Below are 13,880 nucleotides of genomic sequence, written 5' to 3' on the forward strand. Positions count from 1 at the left end.
TTGAATTATATTGATTAATTTTTGAACAAAACTTGCTTCCCTGGGATAAATCTCTGTTGGTCATGTTGTATGGCTCTTTTGATAAGCTGCTATATTTGTCATATTTCCTAGTATTTTGTTAAGGATTTTTCCACACATATATAGGGATATTGCTCTGTAAACTTCATTTCTTGTGAGGTCATTGTCTGACTTTGATATCAAGGGGATGCTGGCCTCATAGAATGAGTAGGAAGCATTCCATCCTGTTTTATCTTTTTGAAGAGTTTGAGAATGGTTGGTATTAATTATTTTAACATTTGGTAGCATTCACCAGTGAAGCTATCTGGTTCTGGGATTTTTTTAATTGGGACTTTTGAATACTGATATGATCTCTTTGCTTGTCATAAGTATGTTTAGATTTTTTATTTCTTTTTGAGTAAGTTTTGGTAGTTTGTGTGCTACCATAAAATTCTTCATTTCATGTTAGCTATCTAATTTGACATTCAGTTGTTCATAGTATTCTCTCAAAAATTTTCAATTCCTATAATATGATAGAAATGTCCATATTTTCATATCTGATTTTGTTGAGTCTTTTTTCTTGCTCATTATAGCTCAAATTTTATTGATTTTGTTAATATTTTCAAAAAGACAGATTTATTTTTTTATTTACTCAATTGTTTTTCTATTTTCTATTTCATATATCTCTACTCTTAATATTTATTATTTTATTTTTTCTTGGGTTCAGCTTGCCCTTCTATATTTCATTCCTTAAAGTGAAAATGTATATTATTCATTTGAGACGTTTCTTTTTTTTTTTTTTTTTTTTTTTTTTTTAATTTATGATAGTCACAGAGAGAGAGAGAGAGAGAGAGAGGCAGAGACACAGGCAGAGGGAGAAGCAGGCTCCATGCACCGGGAGCCCGACGTGGGATTCGATCCAGGGTCTCCCGGATCGCGCCCTGGGCCAAAGGCAGGCGCCAAACCGCTGCGCCACCCAGGGATCCCATTTGAGACGTTTCTTTTCCTTCCATGCAGCTATTTCAGCTACACATTTCCCTCTAGCAATGTTTTTACTGCATCCCATAAGTTTGGTATGTTGTGTTCCCATTTTCATTCTTCTCAAAGTATTTTCTAATTACCCTGTTTCTTCTTTAACACGCTGATTAAGAGTGCGTAGTTTAATTTCCATATATTCATTAATTTTTTTAGTTCCTTCTGTGCTAATTTATAGCTTCATTCTACTGTAGTAACAGAAGATACTTTATATTATTAAATATGTTTAAATTTGTTGAGACTTGTTTTGTGGCCTAACATATGGTTTATTCACAAATGGCCAATAGTTGCTCAATATTTTTTTTATTTTTTTATTTTTGTTTAAATTCAATTTGCCAACATATAGTATAAATTTTTTTAAATTTTTATTTATTTATGATAGTCACAGAGAGAGAGAGAGAGAGGCAGAGACATAGGCAGAGGGAGAAGCAGGCTCCATACACCGGGAGCCTGATGTGGGATTCAATCCCGGGTCTCCAGGATCGCACCCTGGGCCAAAGGCAAGCGCCAAACCACTGCGCCACCCAGGGATCCCCGCCAACATATAGTATAACACCCAGTGCTCATCCTATCAAGTGCCCCCCTTAGTGCCCATACCTCCCCTTCTGCAACACTTCTGCAACACTTTGTTTGTTTCCCAGAGTTAGGAGTCTCTCATGGTTTGTCTTCCTCTCTAATTTTTCCCACTCAGTTTCCCTTATCTCCCTTATAATCCCTTTCACTATTTCTTATATTTCCCATATGAGTGAAACCATATGATGATTGTCCTTCTCCGATTGATTTATCTCACTCAATATTAATATCGTCAGGGAAATGCAAATCAAAACCACAATGTAACCGTAGCTGGGGGCAACTTCATTGGCCTGAGTTAGCCATACCATAAGTCAGCTGAAGCATTATAGCTTTATCAATCTAGGATGCACAAAATTGATTAGACATCTAAAAATACATTGTTGATTGAGTCCTTTGATTACCACAATTTGTAACCCTGGTGTTTATATTCCCCAACTCATTTGTTTTTTGTTTTTTTTTATAATAAATTTATTTTTTATTGGTGTTCAATTTACCAATATACAGAATAACACCCAATGTCCCCAACTCATTTGGATGAAGGAAAATAATTCAGAAGTAAGCTGTGTGTCCCTGAATAGCTTCCCTTTGATTTCCTAAATGAATCACCTTACAGGTCCACAGGAAACTGCTACCCAGCCTTCCACCTTTCAAAGCCCACTAGACATCTACCTAAGGATCAAGGTCTTTGCTTTGACCCAAAAAGTCTGAACATAGAGAGAATGCCCTATGGTTCTTAGAAGTTTCAACTCTTCTAGTTAATTAAAGTTTGGCATTTGGTAGTGACCCCAGAGAATTCTGAAATTCATGTCTCCAGAGGCACCAAACTCAATTGGCCAATTTACTGATTCCCTTTCTAATGTGTTATATCTGGAAATTGCTTGCTTCACTGTTACTTTAGCCCAGTATTTAGATTCACAAAGGCAACTAAAGGAATAGATGCCCATGTGATTTCATCTGGATCACATAAGAGAAGTTTCTTAGATACCTCTTGTAGGAATCTGAGTTTTTTTCTCCTATAGTTAATAAGAAATACTTAAACATGTAAGTTATTTGAAGTTCCTTCGTCTGAGATAGTCTATTTCCCTGCCATCATTGAGACTTCTAACTAAGAAAAAAATTTTCCATTAGTTCAGTAATTGGGGTCTACAAGTACTGGCTCTTGTGTGTGAAAAAGAACACCCGACAATGGATGACCCCTTACCCTAAAACCAGAGCAAACAGATGTCTTCTGCACCAGGAAGTGTCAGGAGCTGGGTAATGTCCTCCCTGGTTTCTGTAATGGTCTTCCTTGCCCACCCCTTCCCCAACCCCATTGGAGACTTCCACATTGTTTGTCTTTTCTCATCTGGCCTTCTACTCTTGACTTCTTGAGGCCACCCTTCTCATCTGTGCCCTCTCATCACTATTCCCCTGTGCTGACCTGAGCTCTGAACTCAGCACCAGTTAGTTACATCAAGGCCTAAAGAATTTGTCCTCCACCAAGGGTTTTGTCATCAGCTAGTCTTACTATCTTCTCAATAATGCTTGTTTATACTTTCAGAGTATTGTTGAAAATGGGTTTCATTGATTTCTTGCATTCTTTCTACACATTTTGCAACTTATCTGGAAATTTCAGGTTTGAGGAAAGCTGAAACAAGCAGGTTCCTATTCTAGAGACCTGTGGGGCAAATATATCATAGTAGACAGGGAGTTCCTGGAGGCCTAGAATCCTCTTCCTCTTATAAAACTGAATCACATATACTAGAGAAGAGAGTTGTTTTTGTTTTTGTTTTTGTTTTGTTTTGTTTGCCATATCTACCTCCCTACCAATTCTAGTCTCCAGTGATGGAAGTGGTGAAAGGAAAAGGAAAAATGAACAAAAGGATTTCAGAGGAAAATAGTAAGATAGCTGAAGTCTAAGTTGTATGCACAGTGCTTCTCCCCATTCCAGGTGCCTCCCAGGTTACCAGGGGCAGTCAAATTCTGCCTTTCAGCACTAAGCTGTTTTTCTTCCTATCATTACTGCATCTTCCTAGACATTTCTTCCAATTATTAACAGTTTCTGTGTAATTGCAGTGGGCAGATGAAGTGTTAGATGTGGAGTAGTCCTCAACTACCTATATCTTTGGAAATAATAGAATAAAATTAGTAGATCTAAGGAATTTAATCGTTTGTAAAAAAAAAAAATGCTATGTCTCCCAGAGCCAATTGAATTTTAAATTTAGACACAAATTATTTTGAGAAATGTGAGTTCCCAATAGTGAAATTACAGTTATAAATCACCTGATTTTTTTAAATCACCTGATTTTTTCTTAAAATGAATTTTTCTTAAAGTGACTCAATAAAATCAACCTCCTACCCCACCTCTCTTTAAGATAGAATGTGAAAAAATATAGACAAGATACTAATAAGTAGCCATCTGAGAAGTACCCAAGCTATCCCTGGCAAACTGGTAAAACAAGTATATTAAGAGGAAAGCCCTGGGCTTTATAAGCAAAGAAACCATTCTTTGTTCTCCCTTTTCTGAATTTCAAAAATGAGTCGTTCAGACTTCATTGTGAGTTGAATCCACTGTGTTCCCTCTTCAAAGGTAAGTGAGTAGAATTTGGAATTTGTGTTTGTCTTTCACTATACAGTTAAAATAAGCCTTGTCTTCACTTGTCACCAAAGGATCTTGGGGACAGGGATGAGAAAATTTGGAATTTCACAGTATGCTGTTCTACCTATCTTGCTGATAGGTTGTGTGACCTTGATCTATGCCGAATCTGAGTGTAATACAATTGAAGCAATTACCAGCTTAAAGTTAGGTAGCAAATAGTAAGCACTCAGAAATTTTTCTACTGGGGGCACCTGAGTGGCTGACTTGGTTAAGCATCTGTCTTCAGCTTCATCATGATACCCAGGTTTTGGGATTGAGCCCCGACTCAGGCTCCCTGCTCAACAGGAAGTCTGCTTCTCCCTCTGCCCCCGCCCCACCTCTACTCATGCTCTCACTCACTCACTCTCTCCCTCAAATAAATAAACATCAAATAAACATTTGATGGTACTGACAGAGTAAATGAGTAGATAAGCCTTACAGCCATGTACAACTACAATAACTGTGATTTTTTTTTTTTTTTTTACACCTTGGCTACCTGACTCCTGTTTGCTCAGGTACACCTATTTCTCTTCACTGTATGTCTTATTTCAGCAATATATTCTCTAAACTATTTTGTGCCTTCACATGGATATCTATCTTACTGTGACATTTAGTGATAAGTATTTTTCTTTTCTTCTTCAGTTAAACTAATGTTCCTTGAGGATAGGGATTGAGCTCAATGTTACTTTGGAATCTCAACACACATTGCAGTGTGAGAAAAGATAAGTCCTTAATTGAGATTTGTGCAATGTAAAAAGACTGGGAAGAATGAGACAAATAAGACAGACTATGTAGGACTCTCCTTAAGGAATATCCCCAGCTTGGATTTCAGTTTCAAAAACAAGCCAATTGTGAAGGAGGCTGGGAAGGAAAATAAATTGAGGGGAGCATGGAGCTCTTTTTGTGTCCATAAAGGGTTAAAAAAAAAAGACTTATCTGGTAACTCATCAGTGCCTACAGATCCCTAATCTGGAAACAGATCACATATACTGGCTCATTTTAGTTCATATCAGGAAGGTTGCTTAAAACCATAATGTTCATTCATCTATTCACTCATTCAACCTTATACCTACTACTTAATTATCAATCTAATATTTTATTTGTTAACTCCATCATCCAGGCTACTGCTCAATCCAATCATCTATTCATCTATCTATCCATCTATCTACCCATATCTCTATTCATTAATTCATTCATTCAATAGCAACAGATATTTATAGATTGTACTATATAGAGTGTTGTGCATGTTCCCTAACTAGAATTTAAAGAAAGATTTGGAGGAAAAAAACCCTATGTATAGCAATAAAAATCAGAATGGTGACTTTTCTCTGATGGGGAAATGACTGAAAAGGAGCAGGAAGAGATCTTTCTGGCATGATGGAAGTGCTCTGTATCTTCATCAGTATAATGGCTATAAGAGTATATACATCTTTCAAATTTTCAACATTTAAAAATATATATACATTTTTAAGTTGTGCATTTTAATTAGTGTACATTTGTCATGGTTTTTATTATTATTTATTCATGTTGTTGCATATATCAATAGTGCTTCTTCATTTCTCATTAAATATAATTCCATTATATGAATATACCACTTATTTTTATCCATTGTTTGTCCATTCTCCTATTGATGTTCATTTTGGGATTTTTTTTCCAGCTTATGGAATTAGTGGGGAAGTGCTATGAACATTTTTGTACAAGTCTTTTTTATCAATATATGCATTCATTTTTTTGAGAGCAGAATTGCTGAGTCATAGAGTAGGTATATATCTAGTTTTATAAGAAACTCCCTAGTTTTCCAAAGTGATTATACTATCTTACATTCCCACAAGAAAAGTTCCAGTTGCTCTACACTTGCTGCCAACACTTGGCAATTTTAGTCATTCTGATTAATGTTTATTGGATCCACATTGTGGTTATATTTTTCATTGTCCTAATGACTAATAATGTTGAGAATCTTTTTATAAGCCTATTGGCCATTCAGATACATTCCTTTGTGAAAGTCTTGTTCTATTCTTTTGATCGTTTTTGTATGGGATTGTCATTTCTATTATTTTAATATTTATTGTAATTCACATATATTTTTTATTCATAAGTATCTGTCACATATATGGGCACTTTGTTCAATATTTCTCCCAGGTGCTAGTTTCACTTTTCTTTTTTCTTTTTCAAAATTAAAGGGGATTTTTTTAGTTTTTATCTTAATTCCAGTTAGTTATTATACAATGTTATATTGTTTTCAGGTGTACAATATATATATATTCAACAATACAAAATATATATTCAACAATTCCATACATCATCCAATAGTCATCACCACAGTGCCCTCCTTAACCCCTATCACCTATTTAACCCATCCCCCTACCCACCTTCCCTCTGGCAACCATCAGTTTGTTTTCTATAGTAAAGAGTTTGATTCTTGGTTTGTCTCTCTCTCTCTCTCTCTCTCTCTCTTTCTTTCCTTTTCCTTTGTTCGTTTGTTTTATTTCTTAAATTTCACACATGAGTGAAATCATATGGTATTTGTCTTTCTCTGACTGATTTATTGCACTTAGCATAATACTCTCTAGCTCCATCCATGTTGTTGCAAATGGTAATATTTCATTCTTTTGTGCCTGAATAATATTCCATTTTATATATATATACACGACATTTTATTTATCTGTTCATCATTCAATGGATGCTTGGGCTGCTCCCATAATTTGGCTATTATAAATAATGCTGCTATAAACATAGGGGTGCATGTATCCCTTTTAATTAATGTTTTTATGTTCTTTGGGTAAATACCCAGTAGTGCAATTCCTGGATCATGGGGTAATTCTATTTTTGACTTTTTGAGGAATTTCCATATTGTTTTCCACAATGACTACAACAGTTTGCATTCCCACAAACAGCACAAGAGGGTTCCCCTTTCTCCACATCCTCGTCAACACTTGTTTCTTGTTATTGATCTTAGCCATGCTGACAAATGTGAGGTAAAATCTCATTATAGTCTTGATTTGCATTTCCCTAATAATGAGTGATATTAAGCATCTTTTTCATATACCTGTTGGACATCCAAATGCCTTCTTTAGAGAAATGTCTGTTCATGTCTTCTGCCCATTTTTTAATTGGATTATTTTGTTTTTGGGTTTGAGTTGCATAAGTTCTTTATGTATTTTGGATACTAACCCTTTATTAGATATGTCATTTGCAAATATCTTCTCCCATTCCATTGGTTTCCTTTTAGTTTTGTTGATTGTTTCCTTTGCTATGCAGAAACTTTTTATTTTAATGTAGTCTCAATAGTTTATTTTTGCTTTTATTTTCCTTTTCTCAGGGTATCTACCTAGAAAAAGGTGCTGTGGCTAATGTCAGAGAAATCACTGCCTGCCCTCTCTTCTAGTATTCTGATTGTTTCCTGTCTCACATTTAGGTTTTTCATCCGTTTTGAATTTATTTCTGTGTATGGTGTAAGAAAGTGGTCCAGTTACTTTCTTTTGAATGTACCTGACAAGTTATCCCAACACCATTTGTTGAAGAGGCTATACTTTTCCCATTGGATATTCTTTCCTGCTTTGTTGAAGGTTAACTGAATATATATTATGGGTGTATGTCTGGGTTCCATTCCATTGATTTATGTGTCTATTTTTGTGCCAGTACCATACTGGTTTGACTACTGCAGCTTTGTAATATAACTTGAAGTTTGGGATTCTGATGCCTCCAGCTTTGCTTTTCTTTTTCAAGATCGCCTTGGCTAGTCAGAGTCTTTTATGGTCTCATACAAATTTTAGGATTGTTTATTCTAGTTCTATAAATAACGCTGCTGGTATTTTGATAGGGACTGCATTAAATCTCTAGGTCGCTTTGGGTAGTATAGATATTTTAAGAAAATTTGTTCTTCCAACCCATGAGCATGAAATATCTTTCCATTTCTTTGTGTTGTCTTCAATTTTTTCATTTGTGTTTTATAGTTTTCAGAGTATGTCTTTTTATCTCTTTGGTTAGATTCATTCTTAGATATCTTATTATTTGGAGTACAATTGTAATTGAAATTGTTTTCTTAATTTCTCTTTGGGCTGCTTCATTATTGGTGTATAAAAATGCAACAGATTGTTGTATGTTGATTTTGTGTTCTATGACTTTACTGAATATGTTTATCAGTAATAGAAGTTTTTGGTGGAGTCTTTAGAGTTTTCTATATAGCATATCATGTAATCTGCAAATAGTCAAAGTTTTACTTCTTGCTGATTTGGATGCCTTTTATTTCTTGTTACCTGATTAATGTGGCTGTGGCTTCTTTTTCTAATGGTTTCTTATGATGAACAACTCAGTTCTGTTTTACCTTTATTATTTCTTAGCTTTATTTTTTTTTAACTTTAAAAAATATTTCATAGTTTCCTCCCTTACCTCAACCCCCCATCACACACACACACAGCTTTCAAAATTATCTCTAAAATCAAAAGTTCCAAATATATGAAAGACAATGAAGATGAAAAAGATAACACAAATGTACATAATTAATTAGTAATGAACTATGGCAATGTCTTGAATGGAAAGTAAAAGACAGAGTGAGGGGCAGCCCAGGTGGCTCAGCAGTTTGTCGCCACCTTCAGCCCAGGGCGTAATCCTGGAGACCCGGGATTGAGTCCCACGTCAGGTTCCCTGCATGGAGCCTGTTTCTCCCTCTGCCTGTGCCTCTGCCTCTCTGTGTGTGTGTCTCTCTGTCTCTCATGAATAAATAAATAAAACCTTTAAAAAATAAAAAGAGAGACTTAGGAGAATAGGAAGGATTATAGTATCTTCTGAAGAAAATGGGTTCTTGACCAGAATATCATAGAACAAAATCAATTTTCTAGTTTAAATTGATAAAAATTATTCAAGGGTCAGACCTGAAAATTATGTAAATTTCTCTAGAGGTGTCTGTAAGAAAAGGACAACAAATTGAAAGAGCACAGAAGTTTCAGGACTTATACACCAAGCAATCAGAAAAAGGAAAGACGTGCTTCAAAGGGACTCCATGAGAGATATTACACAACTATAGCAATAATAAGCAGATGAAGAAAAAAGGTGTGTGTACATAGAATAAGTAGAAAGTTTGGCTTGCCAGAGGAGGTGGTTAATACATTGTTTCTCTTTCTGCTTTCTTCCAAAGTATTATCATCTTTAAATGGCCTTGGGAAACCACAGCACCATCACTGAATTCCTCCTTCTTGGACTGCCTGCTGATCATCATACCCAGGCCCTAATCTTTGTGCTTTTCCTGGTAATTTACCTCCTGACTCTGTCAGGGAACCTGTTGATGATCTTGGTTATCAGAGCCAACTCACACTTTCACACACCCATGTACTTCTTCTTGAATCACCTCTCCTTCCTGGATCTCTGTTACTCTTCGGTCACTGTTCCCAAGATGCTAGAGAACTTCCTGTCTGAGAAGAAAACCATTTCAGTGGAGGACTGTTTGACGCAGGCCTTCTTTGTGCTTGCCTCTGGGGGAACAGAGCTCTGCCTCCTTGCAGTGATGGCATATGACCGCTATGCTGCCATTTGCTACCCTCTACTCTATGGTCAGATGATGAACAATGAGCTGTGTGTGGGACTGGTATGGGGATCTTGGGGTCTGGGCTTTTTGGATGCATTCATCAATACCCTCCTAGCTTGGAATTTGGACTTCTGTCAGACTCAAGTCATCTCGAATTTCATTTGTGAGATTCCTTCTCTGTTCCCTCTATCCTGTTCCAATAGCTCTGTTAACTTTGCAGTCCTGCTCTGCTCTGCCCTCCTGCATGCCTTTGGGACCTTCATTCTGGTCTTCTTCTCTTATACGCATTGTTGCCACCATCCTAAGCATCAGCTCCACCTCAGGCAGAAGCAAGGCCTTCTCCACCTGCTCCTCCCACCTCACCACAGTGAGCTTATTTTATGGCTCAGGTTTTCTTCGCTATCTCATGCCAACCTCAGGTTCTCCATGGGAGTTGGTTTTTTCCATGCAGTACAGTGTGGTCACTCCCCTAGTGAATCCCCTTGTCTACAGCCTTAAAAACAAGGAGGTAAAAGCAGCTCTGAAAAACATGTTGCAGAAACATTTACAACGTCTTAGATAGCAGAGAACAACCAGAGGATGATTGGGAAGAGGACAGAATTACAGGAAAATACCTGAATAATAAGCATTAAGGAAAATTTTTGTTTGCTCACAATGTCAGATATGACAAAATATCTTTTAAAGCCTCCTTTGTTTAGAAATGCACGAAAAATAGCAAGGTATTTTCTTGCTTTGGTTCATATTTTATCTCTCTGAGGCAGAAAACATGCATCAGATAACTATTTCAATTCAAATAATTTGATTATAGACATAGATTATTCCTTTTATTTGCAAGACATTAACAAAATGCTTAGTGCTGGAGAAATTATGTCCTGAATTCTTACATGGATTTCTGTGGGTATTAAACTGGGGATTAAGTTTTGCTACAAGGTAAAAAGCCAGGGTCTATAAAGGAAGAAAAATATAGGCTTGAGACTTGTGGAAGGGGGGTTTAAGATGAGGTCTGATTGAACAGTGGCTCAAAGGCAAGATAGGTGCAGCTGAATGTGTATTGTTGGGCTAAAAGTCTTCCACAAGGCTTGTGAAGCATTATCTGCCAAATGGCAAATGGTAGAGATTTCATTCACTCTACGGTAGTATAGCAGGGCTGGTGGCTCAGAAGACTTGGGTCTGGTAGAAAGTGATGGGATTTATAAAAGAAGTGCATGAAGTAGGGAGAATCTTACACAGAAATTTCCTGAGGGAGAAAAAAAAGGATGGTTATGGAGAAGACTAATCAGAAAAACTGCATAAAATCACTTACCAAAGCATCCTAGACACATTTTTTTTTCCTAGACACATTTATAAAACCACTTGCTAAAGTATCCTAGGAATCTTAGAAATACAAAGCTACACAGACACTGTGATTTACTCTACAATATCTTAAATGAAGGCAGATTTAGTTTTTAAAAGAATTTTATTTAAATTGTAACTAATTAACATTATTAATTAGTTTATAATAATTAACATTATTATTAGTTTCAGAGGTAGAATTCAGTGATTCATCACTTGCATACAACACCTGGTGCTCATGACTTCAAGTGCCCTCTTCAACGCTTATCATTCAGTCACCCAGTCCCCCCACCCACCTCCCCTCTAGCAACCCTCAGTTTGTTTCCTAGAGCTAAGAGTTTGCCTCACTCTCTGTTTTTGTCTTATTTTATTTTTCCTTCCCTTCCCCTATGTTCATCTGTTTTGTTTCTTAAATTCCACATATGAGTGAAACCATATGGTATTTATCTTTCTCTGAATGATTTAGTTCACTTAGTATAATACCGTCTAGTTCCATTCATGTCCTTGCAAATGGCAAGTTTTAATTCTTTTGTAGTGATTGAGTAATATTCCTGTGTGTGTGTGTGTGTGTGTGTGTGTGTGTGTGTGTGTGTCTTCTTTATCCATTAATCTATGGACATTTGGGCTCTTTCTGTATTTTGGCTATTGTGGACATTGCTGCAATAAACATTGGGGTGCATGTGCCCCTTCAAATCACTATGTTTGTGCCTTTTGGATAAATACCTAGTAGTGTTGAAGATCAGTTGACCATTGAGTTAAGAGTCCATTTCTGGCTTCTCTATTCTGTCCCATTGATCTATGTGTCTGTTTTTGTGCCAGTATCATACTGTCTTGATGACTACAGCTTTATAATACAGCTTGAAGTCTGGGATTGTAATGCCTCCAGCTTTGGTTTTCTTTTTCAACAATTCTTTGGCTACTTAGAGTATTTTCTGGTTCCATACAAATTTTAGGATTGTTTCTTCCAGTTCTGCGAAAAATATTGATGGTATTTTCATAGGGATTGCATGGAATGTATGGATTGCTTTGGGTAGCATAGACATTTTAATAATATTTGTTCTTCCAATCCATGAGCATGGAATGTTTCTTCCATTTCTTCGTGTCTTCCTTAATTACTTTAATAAGTATTCTATAGTTTTCAGAGTACAGATCCTTTACTACTTTGGTTAGGTTTTTCCTAGGTATCTTATGGTTTTAGGTGCAATTGTAAATGGGATCAATTCCTTGATTTCTCTTTCTTCTGACTCATTGTTAGTATATAGAAATGCAACTGACTCCTGTACATTGATTTTATATCCTGATATTTTGCTGAGTTCCTGTGTAACGTTCATGTCATCTGTGAAGAGTGGAAGTTTGAATGCTTTGCTGACTTGGATGCCTTTTAATTCTTTTTGTTGTCTGATTGCTCTTAGGACTTCCAGTACCATGTTAAACAACAGTGGTGAGAGTGGACATCCTTGTGTTCCTAACCTCAGGAAAAAGCTCTCAGTATTTCCCCATTGAGGATGACATTATCTGTGGGTCTTTCCTATATGGCTTTTATTATATTGAGATATGTTGCCTCTATCCCTACACTGCAGAGTTTCTATCAAAAAATGATGTTGCATTCTGTCAAATGCTTTTTTGCATATATTGAAAGGATCGTATGGTTCTTATCCTTTCTTTTATTAACGTGATATATCACATTGATTGATTTGCAGATATTGAACCACCCTTGCAGCCCAGGAATAAATTCCACTTGGTTGTGGTGAATAATCCTTTTAATGTACTGTTGGATCCTATTGGCTAAAATCTTGGTGAGAATTTTTGCATCCATGTTCATCAGGGATATTGGTCTGTAATTCTCTATTTTAGTGGGGTCTTTGGTTTTAGGATCACAGTAATGCTGGCTTCATGGAATGAGTTTGGAAGTTTTCCTCCCATTTCTATTTTTTGAAACAGCTTCAGAAGAATAGGTATTAGTTCTTCTTTAAATGTTTGGTAGAATTCCCCTGGAAAACCATCTGGCCCTGGACTCCTGTTTGTTGAGAGATTTTTGATTACTGCTTCAATTCCTTTGAGGGTTATGGGTCTGTTCAGATTTTCTATTTCTTCCTGTTTCCATTTTGGTGGTTTATATGTTTCTAGGAATGCATCAATTTCTTCCAGATTGCCTAATTTGTTGACATAGAGTTGCTCATAATATGTTCTTATAATTGTTTGCATTTCTTTGCTGTTGCTTCTGATCTCTCCTCTTTCATTCATTATTTTATTTATTTGGGTCCTTTCTCTTTTCTTTTTGATAAGTCTAGCTAGGAGGTTTATTAATCTTGTTAATTCTTTCAAGAGTCAGCTTCCAGTTTGATTCATCTGTTCTACTGTTTTTTTCTATTTCTATATCATTGATTTCTACTCTAATCTATTATTTCCCTTCCCCTGATGGATTTAGGCTTTATTTGCTGTTCTTTTTCCAGCTCTTTTAGGTTTAAGGTTTGGTTGTGTATTTGAGACTTTTCTTATTTCTTGAGAAAGACCTGTATCGCTATGTACTTCTCTCTTAGGACTGCCTTTGCTGCATCCCAAATGTTTTGAACAGTTGTGATATCATTTTCATTTGTTTCCATGAATTTTTAAATTCTTCTTTAATTTCCTGGTTGACTCATTCATTCTTTAGTAGGATGCTCATTAACCTTGAAAGTAGATTTAACACTAAGTTGTTGAAATGACTGGATGGCCAAAAGGGAGAAGGATGGAGGGGGTCTTAGAGAAGCAAAACAGAACGAAGAAGTTATTCCAACCCTAGGCTGACACTGATATTTCTACATT

The 13,880-nt window shown here is 36.1% G+C and overlaps 1 protein-coding gene across 1 annotated transcript; it reads left to right on the top strand.

Moving 5' to 3' along the window:
- The first annotated feature begins 9,371 nt into the window (after positions 1-9,371).
- On the top strand, positions 9,372-10,305 carry LOC121480357 (olfactory receptor 8S1-like). Its single transcript, XM_041736850.1, is given in 2 exon segments — positions 9,372-10,024; positions 10,026-10,305. Coding segments are annotated over 2 exon segments (933 nt in total).
- The last annotated feature ends 3,575 nt before the right edge of the window (positions 10,306-13,880 follow it).

This window comes from Vulpes lagopus, chromosome 21, assembly GCF_018345385.1.
Source record: "Vulpes lagopus strain Blue_001 chromosome 21, ASM1834538v1, whole genome shotgun sequence".
In the NCBI taxonomy this organism is placed as follows: Eukaryota; Metazoa; Chordata; class Mammalia; order Carnivora; family Canidae; genus Vulpes; species Vulpes lagopus.